Here is a 14,879-nt window from a genome sequence, read left to right as displayed (position 1 = left end):
CTCATCCCTGGAGACCATCTCTTCAGCTGCAGATCAGGCATTGGTGGATTAGGGGCACTGGGCAGTTAGCAGTGCAGTTGCGTCACCCTTTGACTCCTGCTCTATGGAAGGATAAGACAAACTGCCAGGCAGTGAAAGATGCATTTCTATTCAGGTGGAGCTGAGGGAGTCAATTGACTTCATGTCTCATTGTTATCTACTTGATTGCAGCTAATCTCTTTACTCTGTAAAGTGTGTCCATGCCTGGGCCATGCCAGCCGAGCACCAAACCCAGCCCCATCCCCTGCAAGCAGCACTGCAGCATGTGTCTACCCCTGGGGCCCAGCCCACAGTGAGGGTGCACAGTGGCCAGTATAAGTCAACTCTATATTTCTGATCCAAAAAGTTAGGTTCACTTTTATGCCAGATCTATGACATTCCTAACTTTTTGAATCATAAAAATGAGGTTGACTTATACACCGTGTTGACCTATATGCTGTGAAATACAGTAAATTACTGCAATTACTCTTTCCTGGGTTATTCACTGCAGCAGATGCTGGAGGCTGTGGCAGGCAGAACCAGCAGTGCAACCAGGTTGGTGGATGAGATGGATTGGTGGTGGTGCTGCCAGTGGCTGAAGCAAGTCCTCCCCTAAACTCAACTGTTTCTTTCCGAATGTTGAGAGAGGGCAATGGAGCATGGAGCCAGCTATGGGCATACTGTGAGGAAGGGAGAGAGTGTGGAGGGGCAGTTACAGGCCTGCCCCCAGCTGCCCAATGGTCAGGGGCTGTCAGAGGCAGGGGGAACTGTTTGGGAAGGACTTTGAGGGAAAGTCTTCTGGAGGCCATGAGGGTCTGGATTGGGAGTCACGGGAACCAAGGGGTTTTTGAAGGGGAGGGAGCCTGTGGACTAGGGAGGTGCAGGGTGAGGAGAGCCTGGGGCATTATCTGGGTGGAGAGGTATGAGGGGCAGATGGGGTTTAGGGCTATGGGTGACCATATATCCTGGATTGGCCAGGACAGCCCCAGATTTCATAGGTCATCCCGGCTTCCCCACTGATTGGTGTAAATTGAAGCAAAGGCCCAGATTCGGCTGCTGCAGGCAGAGGCAGAGGTTGCTGCCACCTGCAGTGCAAGACCCAGCTCTTGCTGACAAGTGACTGGAGGCATAGGGTGGGCTGGGCTGGACACCACTCCACCTGCATGGGGTGGGGATCAGCTAGGGCAGACCAGGCCAAGGGAGAGGGCTGGGGCTCGTGTAGCTGCGCAGGGTGAGCCAGGATGGCCACCTACTGCCGGCAGCCTTGTGTCCTGCCACTGCAGCTGCTACTGAGGCCCAGGCTGCAAGTACCGGCCCCAGATGCCTGCTGGTACCAGGAGGAAGGGCCACTCCCAGCTGGGTCCAGCATCTGCACACAGGGGATGGAACCCAGGCATGGGCCTCCATGCTGCCCCATCCCACCCCACCATCAGGGCTACTGGGAGTGACAGGGTCAGGTAGGGAGGCATGCGTGCATGCATGCACGTACACATACACACAGTGGCAGTGCCCCCCACCCCCATCCTGGATTCCCTTAACCATAATATGGCCATCCCCAGTATGAGGGAGTTGTTGGTAATGAGATATGGTGGAGATGTAAGAGATTTCAGTGAGGAGCATGAATGCTCAGAGGGGCAGGGGAGGGCTCAGGTGTGCATAAGGAGGTGGTAAGGGGTCAGGGCACAGGGTTGTAATGAGGACAGGACTGTGCACAGTGCTGTGGATTCATGGGGACAGTGTATTTACAGATGCAGTGAGGAGGTAAGGTAGGACTCAGCATGGCATGAGGGGTCTGGTGGGTTTGGCGCACAGTGGAGTGGGATATATGGGGTAACAAAGGACAAAGTAGAGCCAGGGGGTATTAAGGTGGCAGGGGTAATGCATGAATGACAGCAAGGGGCACTGTGAGGCCATGGTGGGGCGTCTGAGGAACCCACATGTGGTTGTACATGGAGCAGTCTGTGGCCAGGTGGGGAGAGAACAACTGTACCCCCGACACAAGATGCCCGTCCCACCCTAGAGCTAGCAGTCAGTCCCCCATACTCAGTTACAATTATTTTTGTTTGGAATTTAAACTGAATAATATATTCCTGGGCCCCTAGCATATTAGCAAAGCTTCTAGTTTCTTTTTAACTGGAGCAAAATTTATTATGGGATGATGCACCACAACGCTATTTTCAAAATCGTTTTCAGCATTGTTTTCAAAATGAGATGATGAACCATGACACCATTTTCAAAATCCTAGATCCATCCATGAGCATGGGTTTTAGCTTTGGGTTAAGCTATAACACTGGAAAAATCTTTTCTTCTTTATTCTGCCTTTCCAAAAACAAGTTGCATCTTATTTGGTGCACCAAGTTTGTGAAAAAAAATATGGTGCCTTAGAATTCACAGCTTTCTCTAAAAAGTACAGCTTTTGAGAGATGAAGTGATCAAAAATAGATAAAAGAGCACAACTTAAGAAGCTGTGACTTGGATAACTACACAGTCCAGTGGGTGGCGAATTGGCTAGAGCGTTGTACCCAGAGAGTTGTAGTGGATGGGTCGGTATCGACCTGGAAGGGTGTGGGCAGTGGGGTCCCGCAGGGCTCAGTCCTTGGACCGATACTCTTCAATATCTTCATCAGCAACTTGGACGAGGGAGTGAAGTGTACTCTGTCCAAGTTTGCGGATGACAAAAAAGTGTGGGGAGAAGTGGACACACCAGAGGGCAGGGAACAACTACAAGCAGACCTGGACAGGCTGGACATATGGGTGGAAAACAACAGAATGCAATTCAACAAGGAGAAATGCCAAGTGCTGCACCTAGGGAGGAAAAATGGAGTCCTAGTGGACTCCAAGATGAACACGAGTCGTCAGTGTGACGAAATCATCAGAAAAGCTAATGGCACTTTATCATGCATCAGCAGATGCATGATGAACAGAACCAAGGAGGTGATACTTCCCCTCTATCGGGCGCTGGTCAGACTGCAGTTGGAATACTGCGTGCAATTTTGGGCGCCGCACTTCAAGAGGGATGTGGATAACCTGGAGAGGGTCCAGAGAAGAGCCACACGTATGGTTAAGGGCTTGCAGGACAAGCCCTATGAGGAGAGACTAGGGTACCTGGACCTCTTCAGCCTCCGCAAGAGAAGGTTGAGAGGCGACCTTGTGGTTGCTTATAAGTTCATCATGGGGGCACAGAAGGGAATTGGTGAGGCTTTACTCACCAAGGTGCCCCCGGGGGTTACGAGAAATAATGGCCACAAGCTAGCAGAGAGCAGATTTAGATTGGACATTAGGAAGAACTTCTTCACAGTTAGAGTGGCCAAGGTCTGGAACGGGCTCCCAAGGGAGGTGGTGCTCTCCCCTACCCTGGGGGTCTTCAAGAGGAGGTTAGATAGGCATCTAGCTGGGGTCATCTAAACCCAGCACTCTTTCCTGCCTATGCAGGGGGTCGGACTCGATAATCTATTGAGGTCCCTTCCGACCCTAACATCTATGAATCTATGAAGCTTAAACTTGCATGATTTCATATTTGTCCTTTCAATTCAGAAAGAATTTAATAAAAATAGAAATCAGATAAACCCAGAGTTTCTCTCATGAATTCACAATTCTTTTCCTTAGTCCAAAACTTGTTTGCAAAATTCAGTTCTCAGCTCAATTAAAGTGCTGGTAGCTAATCCTGTTTCTTTATCTGATCTACTATAAATGATTGATTACCTATTTAACAGGAAAGAATTTGCTAATCATTTCACATAGCTTTTGTCCTGGGTATCCTACAAATTTTGTTCTATGAAATAGCCTATTAACATATAGCCTGGCTGGCTGGTGACACCATTATTATTGCCAATGAGCATCTAGGTTTCTTTTATTTTCTTAGGATGTTCAGGTAAAATCATGTTGTATTAGCACAATCACCTTCTAGATAACAAATCCGGGACTCAGGATTCTTCTTCATCAATTGCCCCATGAAAAATTCACTTCCAAAATCTTCTGAGCAAATGAAAGCACCATATTTTGGGAATCCGACCTCAAAAGGGGAAAATTCACACCATTCTGTAACCACAAGAAAAAAAGATGCCTTTTCACCTGATTATGGAAGCAAGTAAGACCAGTGGTCCCCAATACATCTGGCCTCATGGGCTGGAGGAGCGGCATGGATCATGAAGCTGTGTCATCTGGCCTGCAGGGCTGGAATTTGTCAGTGGAAACCTCAATTTCAGCTCCTCCACCACCAAATTTCTGGTCTCTTGGGCCAAATTACACTGCCCCGTGCCCCAGATCCAGGCCTTGGGGCACCCCACGAGTCAGAAATTTTGGTAGCAGGATAAGCAGCAACAGCATTAATTACCATGGCTCCAGAAGCTGTAGCAATGAATGCTGCCCTCGCTCACCAGGCTGCCAAATTTCTGGACCCGTGAGCCAGATGGTACAGCTCTGTGGGCTGGATTTAGCCACTAGCTTCAGAGAACATGAAAATAAATGCATATAATTTGCATTTAATTCCCTTTGGACTGCACGTAAAAAATAGTTTTTGAAATGTAGCTCACAGAAGTGTACCTAGACACTTCAGCATCCCAGGCAACAGTGGTACAGGCCAGCATCAGTGTCTGGGCTGCTGGTGATGGCATCAGCAGGTGGGGTGACAGTGCAGCAGCTGTTGTTTTTGTGTTCCCATCCCCAACTAACCATGCAGGGCTGGTGCCTGTCATCCCTCCTTAGCTATGCTACTGGTAGCTAGATGTCAACAATAACATACGGGTTGAATTCCCTACTAGAAGAGTTAACACAATGCAAGGTGTTCCTCTGGCACAAGGAAACTGTGGGTCTGGCAGTTATCACAGAATTACAGAAAATGAGGGTTGGAAGGGCCCTTAGGCGATCATCTATTCTAGTTCAACCCCCTGCTCAAAGCAGGACCATCTCCACCTAGATCATCCCAGCCAAGGCTTTGTCTAGCCAGGTCTTAAAAAACCCCAAGGATGGATTCCACAACTTCTCTGGGTAGCCTGTTCCAGAGCTTTACTACCCTCCTAGTGAGAAAGTTTTTCCTAATATCTAACCTCAGCTTCCCCTACTGCAACTTGAGACCATTGCACCTTGTTCTGTCATCTGCCACAACTGAGAACAGTCTAGCACCATCCTCCTTTGAACCCCCCTTCAGGTAGTTAAAGGCTTCTGTTAAATCCCCCCTTGGTCTTCCTTTCTCCAGACTAAACTAGCCTGGGTCCCTCAGCCTTTCCTCATAAGTAGGGACCTACCAAATTTGCAATTGTGTGATTTTTGCAGAAATCATGAATTCAGGTGGGCTCTGCAAAAAGCAGGCTCCGCAAAAAATGGCAGGTTCACTCCAAAAAAGGTGGGAAGCTCTCCAGCAGTCTTAGAGCATGGGCAGAATGGGGGAGAGAAGAGGGTGGAGGGAGAGAGGGAAGGACAGAGGAGGACAGGGAGAGAGGCGAGGGAGGAGGCAAGGGGAATGGCAGGGTGGGGTGCAGCTGCTCACAGCAGGAAGTGGGAACACTGCACAAGCAGCTGCACCAGGGCTCTGGCAGGCACCTGGGAGGCTGCACTGGCATCTGCAGAGCCATGGCCTGGCTTGTTGCCAGCAACAGGAGCACACATGAAAGAAGCCAGCCAGGGCCCCAGACCCCAGTGCAACCTCCCAGCTGCCTGCCACAGCCATCCTGAGACCCTGGTGCAGCATCCCTGCTTGGGGATGGCCTGATAGTGTGACATAATTGCCCTGATTATGACCAGGGAAACCATTAATCCAGGCTTAATAATGCAGGGATTAATGGCTTCCCTGGGTTTAATCAGGGTAACTAAACCACAGTTTCAGGCCATCTGGTAATCTCCAGGGAGGGGCAGGACTGCCAGGATCCCTCAGAGGCATTGGGGGGGGGGGGGGGGCATGCTCAGCCTGTGAAAATGGCAGCTGACCCTGAGATCTGCCCTCAAAATCAGCCAGCCATCTCCTCGAATTCAGCAGACTCCTCCTCATAAGTCATATGCCCCAGCCTGCTAACCATTTGCCTTGCCCTCCGCTGGACTCGCGCCACTTTGTTATCTGAAAGGAGGATGGTTGGAGCCAACCCAGAACTAATGAGCAGTGGGTTGCTCTCCTTAAAAGTAAAGCCTTAGAGCTGTCTGCTTTTTGACATAGGGAAACTCTGGTAAACATCTCTCCAAAATGGTTTCACTATAGTTTGTCCTCCCTTGGGCAGGAAATGGATTAAATCAGGGATGGTCAACTTGCTGTATGAGTGGCACAGGCAGCATCTGTGTGGCATGCAGCACATCAGGAAGGGTAAAGGCAACACAACAAATAGGGCAGGAAGCAGAAAACAAAGCCACAAATAGGGCAGGGAGCAGAAAGCAGAGAAACAGATGAGCCTGGGAAGAGGATTGCAGTAGTACATGGAGAGGGTGCAGAGCTAATCTGTCACGCATGCCAAAAAAGGATGGCCCCACTGAATCAGATGGCCTCTTAGGCCACTTCCACACAAGCATGAAGATTTGGTTCCCCAGAGACAACTAGCAGCAGGACACCTTGTGCCGCCACTAATTGTCTCAGGGGAATACCTGTGCCACGCACCCTCTGACACGTAGCAGGTTACCTTGGTTGGGATAGGGGAAGCTGGGGCCAGCGCTGGGCTGGCCCCAACAGCCTTCCCTGGGGTCTTGGGGGCCCCCTGGTGCTGCAGCAGCAGCAATCCTGCTACTCAGAGCCTGGCCAGCAGCCAACATGGCTCTGGCCAGCCAGGCTCTGGTTTTGAGCAGCATGCACTACCCTCCACTCGCACCGCTCAAGTCCTTTATTATTTTTGTTGCCTGATTTTGGGCCAGTTCTGACTTATCTCAGCATATTTTTTAACATGTGGGGAACTGCATATAGGATTATAAATGAGGCTTGACTAGCACCAGGCACAATAGCCTGGCACCAACACTATTTGCAGTTTATTTCTTTTCACAAGTATATATGTTATAACATCATTAAAAGCATAAAGCATTTCTATATCTCATGAAAAAAGAGTTGCCACAAAGCAGTCATTCTTGCCTCATTCAACAGGCACTCAATTCTCCTATCAATGTAAAACACAATGACATACTTACAACAGCTACCTTTAAAGTTAGCAGTAGACATGTGGTTCTCTTTAACATTGAGAGCTAGGTAGAGAGGCAGAGGATTTTGCCCTTGACTCACAGCCTGTTGCTGATCTGAGAGTTTAAAGTCATTTACCTAAAAGAAGGAGTAAAAATTGCACAATGGTGAACTGAAAACATACACAAAACTAGAGAGATACAGCAATTGATACGCTTTTATGGAAATACCTCTCCCACCCCATCGTACAACAACACAGGCTTCTATCTGTGATTGCGTAAGCAGTAATAAGAGTATGATTATAGAAGATGGTAGGAGACAGCATGGCATTTCTTGCACTTTCCAGATTTGGGATGTTAAAAGAACAATTTAAATACATCCATGTAGTTAGAAGGGAGCATAGTAGCAAAGCAGTTAAGGGGTCTGCTATGGCATTCAAGGCACAGGCCATCCAGCTGGAATTCAATACTCAGGTTGTTTGGACTAGGTGTCAAAGGCAGCCAAATATGCTATCCACGTGACTCCCTTGCATGCCACTGGCTATAGAAATAGGTGGGCCTTAACCAAGAAAACCCAGTGGGATACTAGGCCCTGGCTTTGACCATAATCAGTTCTTCCAAGTAATATTACTGCCAAAGGAAAGTGTTCCTCCAGGGTACATACCTTACCATGCAAGATATATTCAAGAGCAACGGCCCACAGATCATTAAAAGATATAGAGAAGCCTTCTTTGGCCCTCTGGCTCAGCTCTCTTTGATAATGCATGACATGCTCCAAGGAAAAAGTGTTCGTTTTGCTCTTGGTCACTTGCTTCTGAGCCTCGTTGATCGGCCTCTCCAGATCCTTCTGTGACCAATTGGCATCTTCATACAAGCTTGACATTGTCCTAAAGCAATACAGCATTAATGAAGGATTGATTTAGGGGAGTATAGTGGCTCCATTTCACCACTTTCTTTCACTGAGTGTTTCATCCCTGCTCCCCATCCTCAGCTAAGAACCAGCAACAAGGAGAAGGTGGTCATGTCAAAAGAACAGGAAGTGAATGAGGGGGATCCTGACAGAAGGATTTCAGTTGGTACTCTCAAGAGTCTGCCAAGAGCCTCACTGGCAGCACACAAACTTGGACCACTAAGTGAAAAACCCTAGAAACTTGACTCATAGGGTTAAAGATTAACTAAAACCTCAGTTCATCTCCTAGACACATACCGCTGAATGTCCAGCAGTAATTTCAATCACAACATTGCTAAAAAAAAAACCTCTTAATCTGCCCCCCTCCCACAAATCATTCCCTTCTTTTTTGATCACCCTAGAAAATATCATCCTCCTCCTTGTCACACTGGCCCCTAACCTAAATTTCCTCTTTAACTTGATTCTTGCTCTAGTTCCTCACACCCAAATGATGGGTACGCGTCTAGATTCCTTCTGCATAATACAACAGGTCTACGGTACAGCCCTTCCTGTCCTTCAACACAGCTAAAACTTTCATTCAGGCTTTCATCTCGCATACTGCAAACTCTTCCTCTGGACACAACACATGCAATTTCACCTCATATTTATTCAGAATGCTGTTGATCACATTGCGCCCACTTTTCATTGTTCTATGAGAGCTCTTCTTTTTTTTCTAAGGCATCAAGTATAAGCAACTTGTTTTCATTTTTAAGACTTTCACTGGGTGCCTAACTTTCTCCCACTACATACCCTTTCTCTTACCTGCAATGAAGATGTCAGCATCTGCTTCTGTTCAGTCCATGATGTCAGCCTTCACCTCCCATTTGCTGCATATTTAACAAGTACCTGTATGCTTGCTCCCATACTTTCCCTTGTGCTTGGGAGGAACTCACAATGAGCATGTGCAAAGCTACCTCTGTCAAATCTTCTCTTAAAATATTTCCTTGCTATCACACAGCCAAAGTTGTGGAGAAGGCAATATAAACTTCCTCTCTCCTGTATTTATACCCTGACACAAAACTAATACAAATAAATACTTTTTTTCTCCACCCATTCCCATGACAAACTCACCAAGCTGAACCAGAAGTGCCACTGATATATGTTATACAGTCAAGGAGATTTAACTTCTTGAGACCTGAGAGCTGGCCATACAGGGATGTCATTGCTCTGGCCCCACCTCCTGTTGCCATAATTGCCACAACTGGAACCTGTTTGTTAAATAAATGTTTCTCATACATACATGCATATGAATTCTCTAAAGAATCATCTCACCTCAGCCACACATCAGATGACAGGCCAGCATCCTATAGGTAAGAAAGTGGAATTGAATCTGAGTCTAAGAAACCAATTCAATTATTCAAGCCCCTTGCTTAGAGAGCAGCAAGGACTGGAGATCATGCAGAGGCAGGAGGCTCTCTAAGACCATACTGTGAAACCTAAGAAAACCTGTAAGAGCCAGAAACCTCCTCAAGCCAGAAAAAATTATATAGTCCCAGCATGCCTTATGGGGAATTAAGTACATCTAATCCCTATCTGTCAAACACAGAAATGGAAAGGAAATCAGGATCTTATTTGTAGAATAATTCTGCATATCATGGAAAGTAATTATCTAGTTTCTTTGAATTGATCTGAATCTATTCAAACAAAGTGTGTTTTAATACATATTTATGAGCATGGAATACAGGCCATAGTTCCAGAATAAGGGTCTGAATCAAGGACAGCAGCAGTTCTGAAAAGGATTTAAGGTCATAGGGTAGGGACATGTAGTACATTTACTCAGAGTAATTTGAGTAGAGCACAGATTCCACATGGTATACAAACTGCACACAGCATACAGCCTTACACCAGTACAACTCACTACCTCTTGAAAAGGGAAGAGTAGCTCTATGCTGGTGCAAATTACATAATGTACTAGCTGTGTGTCTACTCACTATTCAATTTCATTCCGGACTAGTCATTTGCTAAGAGTGTAAACAGGCTGCCCTCTGCCTGGTAGTGCCCATAGTACTGTCTACTGCAGACAGCTAGCTGGAGAGAGTTGGTCATTTTCCACTCCTAGCTATGAAATAAATTTATTATGGAGAAAAATCTTGGGTAAATGATTCCGAATAACTGTGCCATATGTCCACAAGCACAGATGACAAGCAGCTCAGCACAAGGTCCTAGGCTAAGTACAGACAGTCAAAAAGCCTGAGTCTGAATTGATTCAATCTTCCCAGGTTAAACTAAACTGTGTAGATAGAAATGCTAAACAAGTGAGCAGACATTCACTTTTGATTCTGGAAATTCAGTCATATCCCTGCAGTGGCCCAGTCCAGAAGCCAGAAGGCACTGAAGCAGACAGCTTGGGCCAAGCCTATTCCCACCCACCCTGCAAGGGAGGGTTTGCAGGGGAGGTGGAAAGCATCCTGGGATGCTGGGGGACTGTGAGTTAACTTGAATCTGGAGGGGATCTGGGACAGAAGTTCAATAAAAGAACAACCTAAATCAGTTAAGTCTGATACTATATCCATCCAGGTTTATCTTAAACCAGTTTCAGCCACTTTGAAAGGGGTTTATGTACACTGAACTTCTGTTGTGTTACAGATTTTAAATAGTTTCTGATCGCTTATACCAGTTTGTGTGTAATTTTTTGTCCCTAGCCCTGGTGTGCAACCATGACAAAAAGAGCTAAGGTCACCCATTAGTGTATTAAGCAGGAATTATGGGTAGATTTTCTCTCTGTATACAGAATTGATAAGACTAATGCCAGTGACTGGAAACTGAAGACAGGTGAATTCAAACTGGAAATAAGATTCCATTTTTTTTATTTTTATTTTTTTTTACTATGAGGGTGATTACCCACACTGGAGAGAAGTTTGAAAGGAAGGGATGTTTTCTCCATCTTCTGCTGTCTTTGGCTGAAGACCAGATGTTGTTCTAGAAAATATGCCTTAACGAAACATAATTTACATTTTAGTCAAATTCAAGTTATTGGTGCAAGTAACTGGGTGAAATTTAATGCTCTGTTATATACAGAAATATTAGGCTACAGTAGATGTGTTTATGGTCCCTTCCACCCTTAAACTCCATGAATCTTGCTTTTCTGTCAGCTTCAGTCTTAGGATTTTCCCAAACATACCTCATGGTCTTGCAGGTTCTCTTCTAAATGAAGAATCTCCTTCAAGGCAGCGGCAACTACCTTCTTCCTCTTCTGCAGGAAATCTTTCTCCTGTGAGCACAGGTCAAATCCCAAGCGCATGTCTAGGTTTTCCTGGCTGACAAACAGAGAGCCATCTATGAACAGACACCAACACAATATCCAGCAAGGATAGTTTCAGAGAAAATCTGCAGACAACTCAAAACTGTGAAAAATTATAAATGTTCTGAAAGAAAGAAGTGGAATTCAGAAGGAACTTGATATGTTGGAAAAGCTGGGCTAGAAACAACAAGAAGGTCAATGCTGACAAATGCAAGGTGCTACACACCTAGGGAAAAATAAGCAAAAGCAGAAAGATAAAATGGATGATAACCAGCTTTAACCAGTACTGCAAAGAAAGATCTTGGGGTCTTGACGGATCACAGATTCAACACGAGCCAGAAATGGGGTACAGCTACAAAAAAGTGGTTCTGGGCTGCATCAACAATAATTTTGAGACTGTTGAGAATGGGAGGTGATAGTGCCACTCTCCTGAGCACTCATTACGCCTCAGCTAGCATATTGTATGCAGCTCTGGGCTTTACATTTAAAAAGGATGTGGAGAAGTTAGGAAGGGTCCAAAGATAGACAACCAAAATGATAAAAGGCTTGGGAGGCAAGCCATGCAAAGAAGGGCTGAAATAGGCATGTTCAGTTTGCAGAAAAAAATGATTAAGGGGTGAGGCATGACAGCAGTCTTCAAATATCTGAAGGGCTGCCATAAAGAAGATGGAGAATACCTTTCCTACTGCAGAGCATGAACGATACATGCCCCCAGAGGCTGGGAGGGGACCATTCTCAGCCGTAGGCATATGAAGCAGAGACCTGTAACTGGCTTGGTTATAAAACAAGATTAAGGAGCTGGGACATTTGTTGAGGGGAAAAGACTATTGTTCTCAACTTTTTAAACCCAAAGCAGCCCTCAGAAAATGCCAGCTCTCAACTTTCACTCATTTCTTGACTATGGAGAGAGTATAATAGAACTCTGCTGCTGCAAAGAACTCAGAAAGCACAGCAGGTCAGAATGGTTTTGACGCTATAGATTCCTATTTGAAATCTCTGGGTTTATCTTGTCAATCATGTGTAGGTGTTTGCATACATAGCAGTAAGAATATTGCTTGGCACACTTAAAGAATCTCATCAGAGTTTGGTGCCATCACTGAGAATCACTAGCATAGGGTGACAAAAAGAAGAATTCTGGATCTGCAGTTAGGATATGTAATGTGTGGAGTTGTATTTGCAGTCCCCAGATGGCAATGCATTATGGAGGGGTTTGGTTTCCAATGCTTCTGTTCTTTGCTGGTTGCTGGGGCTGGGTGAGAAAGGAATTTTCTCTCCTCCTGTTGCTGTGGTGTTGGAGGGGCAAGGGTGGGAGAGATTTGCCTTAGTCAGAAGCACTGGATGTTATCTGCAGCCAAGGTTGGGGATTGTGACTGGGGTATGTCAGTGCTCCTGCTGGGACTTTACCCTGGAGGATCCTGGCTAGATGGGGCTTGCTTCTCTAATCATAGTCAAACCAAAAACCACACTTGTGATCAGGAAGAAATTTTACCCCATGGCCAGATCAACATGGATTGTGTAGGGTTTTGCCTTCCCCTATAATGGTCCTCTTCCACGGACTTTTCAAACATGTTTCAGCAAATTTCCTGCCCTTGGAGTGACAGGACATTGACAGTGCCACTCTATTAAGAGAGGCAAACACTTACCACTTTTACATAACACTGAACCTGACACTGCTATTAGATGAATCACATACATGCCTAAACACAAAGATGTCAAACCTCTAAACTTGAAAGGAAATGTACAAATGATAAGTAATATGAACATCTTACTATACCAGTTAAAGTATTGCTGAATTCTCTCTAGGCAAGACACACAAATGACTATAGGAAGTGATGATGATATTGCTAATACTTTCCATCTATGCATCTGTGTACCTGAAGGAGCTTTACAAAGGTTGTTATCATCAGGTTACTATCATTCTCATCTAATAGATAGGAAAAACAAGAAAGAGACATTCAGATCAGAGATTTACCATCTTTGCAATGCAGGCGAGCTAATTAGTACTGCTGAGTGACACTGCCATATCCCATGCTGCTTCTGGTTCAGAAGGCAGATTGCCCAGCATAGTGCGACAAGCTTGGCAGTGTCACAATCAGGCATACGTTTCCAGGAGAGCTGAACTAAGTGATCTGTGCAAGGTCACAAAGTAATTCAGAAATGGAACCAGAATCCAAGTTCTAGTCATGAGTCCGCACTCCCTCCCACAACAGGAGCATGCCTTCTTGAAGATAGATGTAAAAGGCCAGCGAGCAATGGTCTGCTGCCTCCTTAAAGAACACCATTAAGAAACGTGTCTTACCAGTCCTGTGTCTTGAGTTGCAGCTCCAAACTTGCTTCCTAAGAATGGAGAATTTAGCTGAATTACAATTTATACTTACAGATTAACTCTGAGGGACGAGTGTTCTAAATTCCAACTGTGCTCCTGACAAGTACTACAAAAATGTATGCAAATATTTACTACAATTTGCTGGTATAGTTACTACCTTTTATAAACATTTGTGTTATCAAGTTACAGTGATGTGAACACTCACAAAGAATGATTTCCAAAGTCACATGGATGATAATAAGCACACAAATTTTAAATGCACATGTGTATTACAAGTGCTTATATATCTCTAATGGGAACAGAAATATCACCATTTGATTTGTAACTAGTCACCACTGCATGACAGTTCAAAATTGTAATATTAAAGTTTTGACTATTTTGAGGGAGTTGCTAACAATCCATGTTCTTGAACTCCTAAATAAATGTCTTTAAATAAGATTTTAAAAATGGCATTCAGCTCATACAGATTATGGAAGCTAAATTCATTAAAGAGAATGCTTGGTGCTGGTTATTAGTTGAGTTCCACAAAATAGGTTATGTATTTTTCCTTTTCCTGGACTTCTGGTGCTTATATCACAGAGTCAGGGACCATCATATCTTACCGGTGTATAATTTTTGCTCTAGCACATGCTCCCTATATTGATCTGCTAGGAACTGAAAAATGTATGAAACAGCTGTAAGAAGCTCTCTCTTAATCTACCACATGATCTAAAGAAAGACATATTCAGCTATAAATACCACTGGGGGGCCCCGGTGCTCCCCCGGCTTGGTGACTGGTGCCTCCTGTGTTGGGGGGGGAGGGGGAGGCACCCGTGGTCCCCCTGCATCCAATTGCCAAGCCAGGGGGAGGTGCGGGGAGGCCCCCCAGTGCACTCCCCGGCAGATCCGAAAGTACTTCCGGTCCACTTCCACCTTTGCTGCTGAGTACACGGAGGGCCTGCCCCTGCACTCCTGTGGGATGCTCCACACACTCCAGCATCGCAGCAATCATGAGCTGCGCCTGGTATTGCGAGGTATGTAGAAAAAACTTTTAAAGCTATGTCTATGTCCAAATCACTAATTCTCTGAATCAGCATCGAATCTTCAGATTTGGATTCAGCTGAATCAAATCAGAGACAGTGATCTGAATCAATTAATTGAATCACTGTCCCTGATTCAGGCCAAATCTGAATCGAATAGGGCCCTCTTTGCACACCCCTAACATCTACACCCCATCTCCAGCACTCATGTAGCCGCCACATACTTCTTCCTACTTGTATGCA

At 45.5% G+C, this 14,879-nt stretch overlaps 1 protein-coding gene across 1 annotated transcript in view; it reads right to left on the bottom strand.

Annotated features, from left to right (window-relative positions):
• Positions 1-14,879, bottom strand: part of PLA2G4D (phospholipase A2 group IVD) — a 47,506-nt gene that overhangs the window by 15,143 nt on the left and 17,484 nt on the right. The window contains exons 10-15 of the mRNA XM_019496470.2: positions 13,591-13,628; positions 11,172-11,307; positions 9,122-9,258; positions 7,766-7,988; positions 7,123-7,240; positions 3,919-4,056 (exon numbers count right to left, since the gene is read on the bottom strand). Of these exons, the coding sequence (XP_019352015.1) occupies positions 3,919-4,056; positions 7,123-7,240; positions 7,766-7,988; positions 9,122-9,258; positions 11,172-11,307; positions 13,591-13,628 (790 nt within the window). The remainder of the gene's footprint in view (positions 1-3,918; positions 4,057-7,122; positions 7,241-7,765; positions 7,989-9,121; positions 9,259-11,171; positions 11,308-13,590; positions 13,629-14,879) is intronic.

Source organism: Alligator mississippiensis, chromosome 2, assembly GCF_030867095.1.
Source record: "Alligator mississippiensis isolate rAllMis1 chromosome 2, rAllMis1, whole genome shotgun sequence".
In the NCBI taxonomy this organism is placed as follows: domain Eukaryota; kingdom Metazoa; phylum Chordata; order Crocodylia; family Alligatoridae; genus Alligator; species Alligator mississippiensis.
The sequence above is the reverse complement of the archived record's forward strand: the minus strand, read 5'-3'. Positions and strand labels throughout refer to the sequence as shown.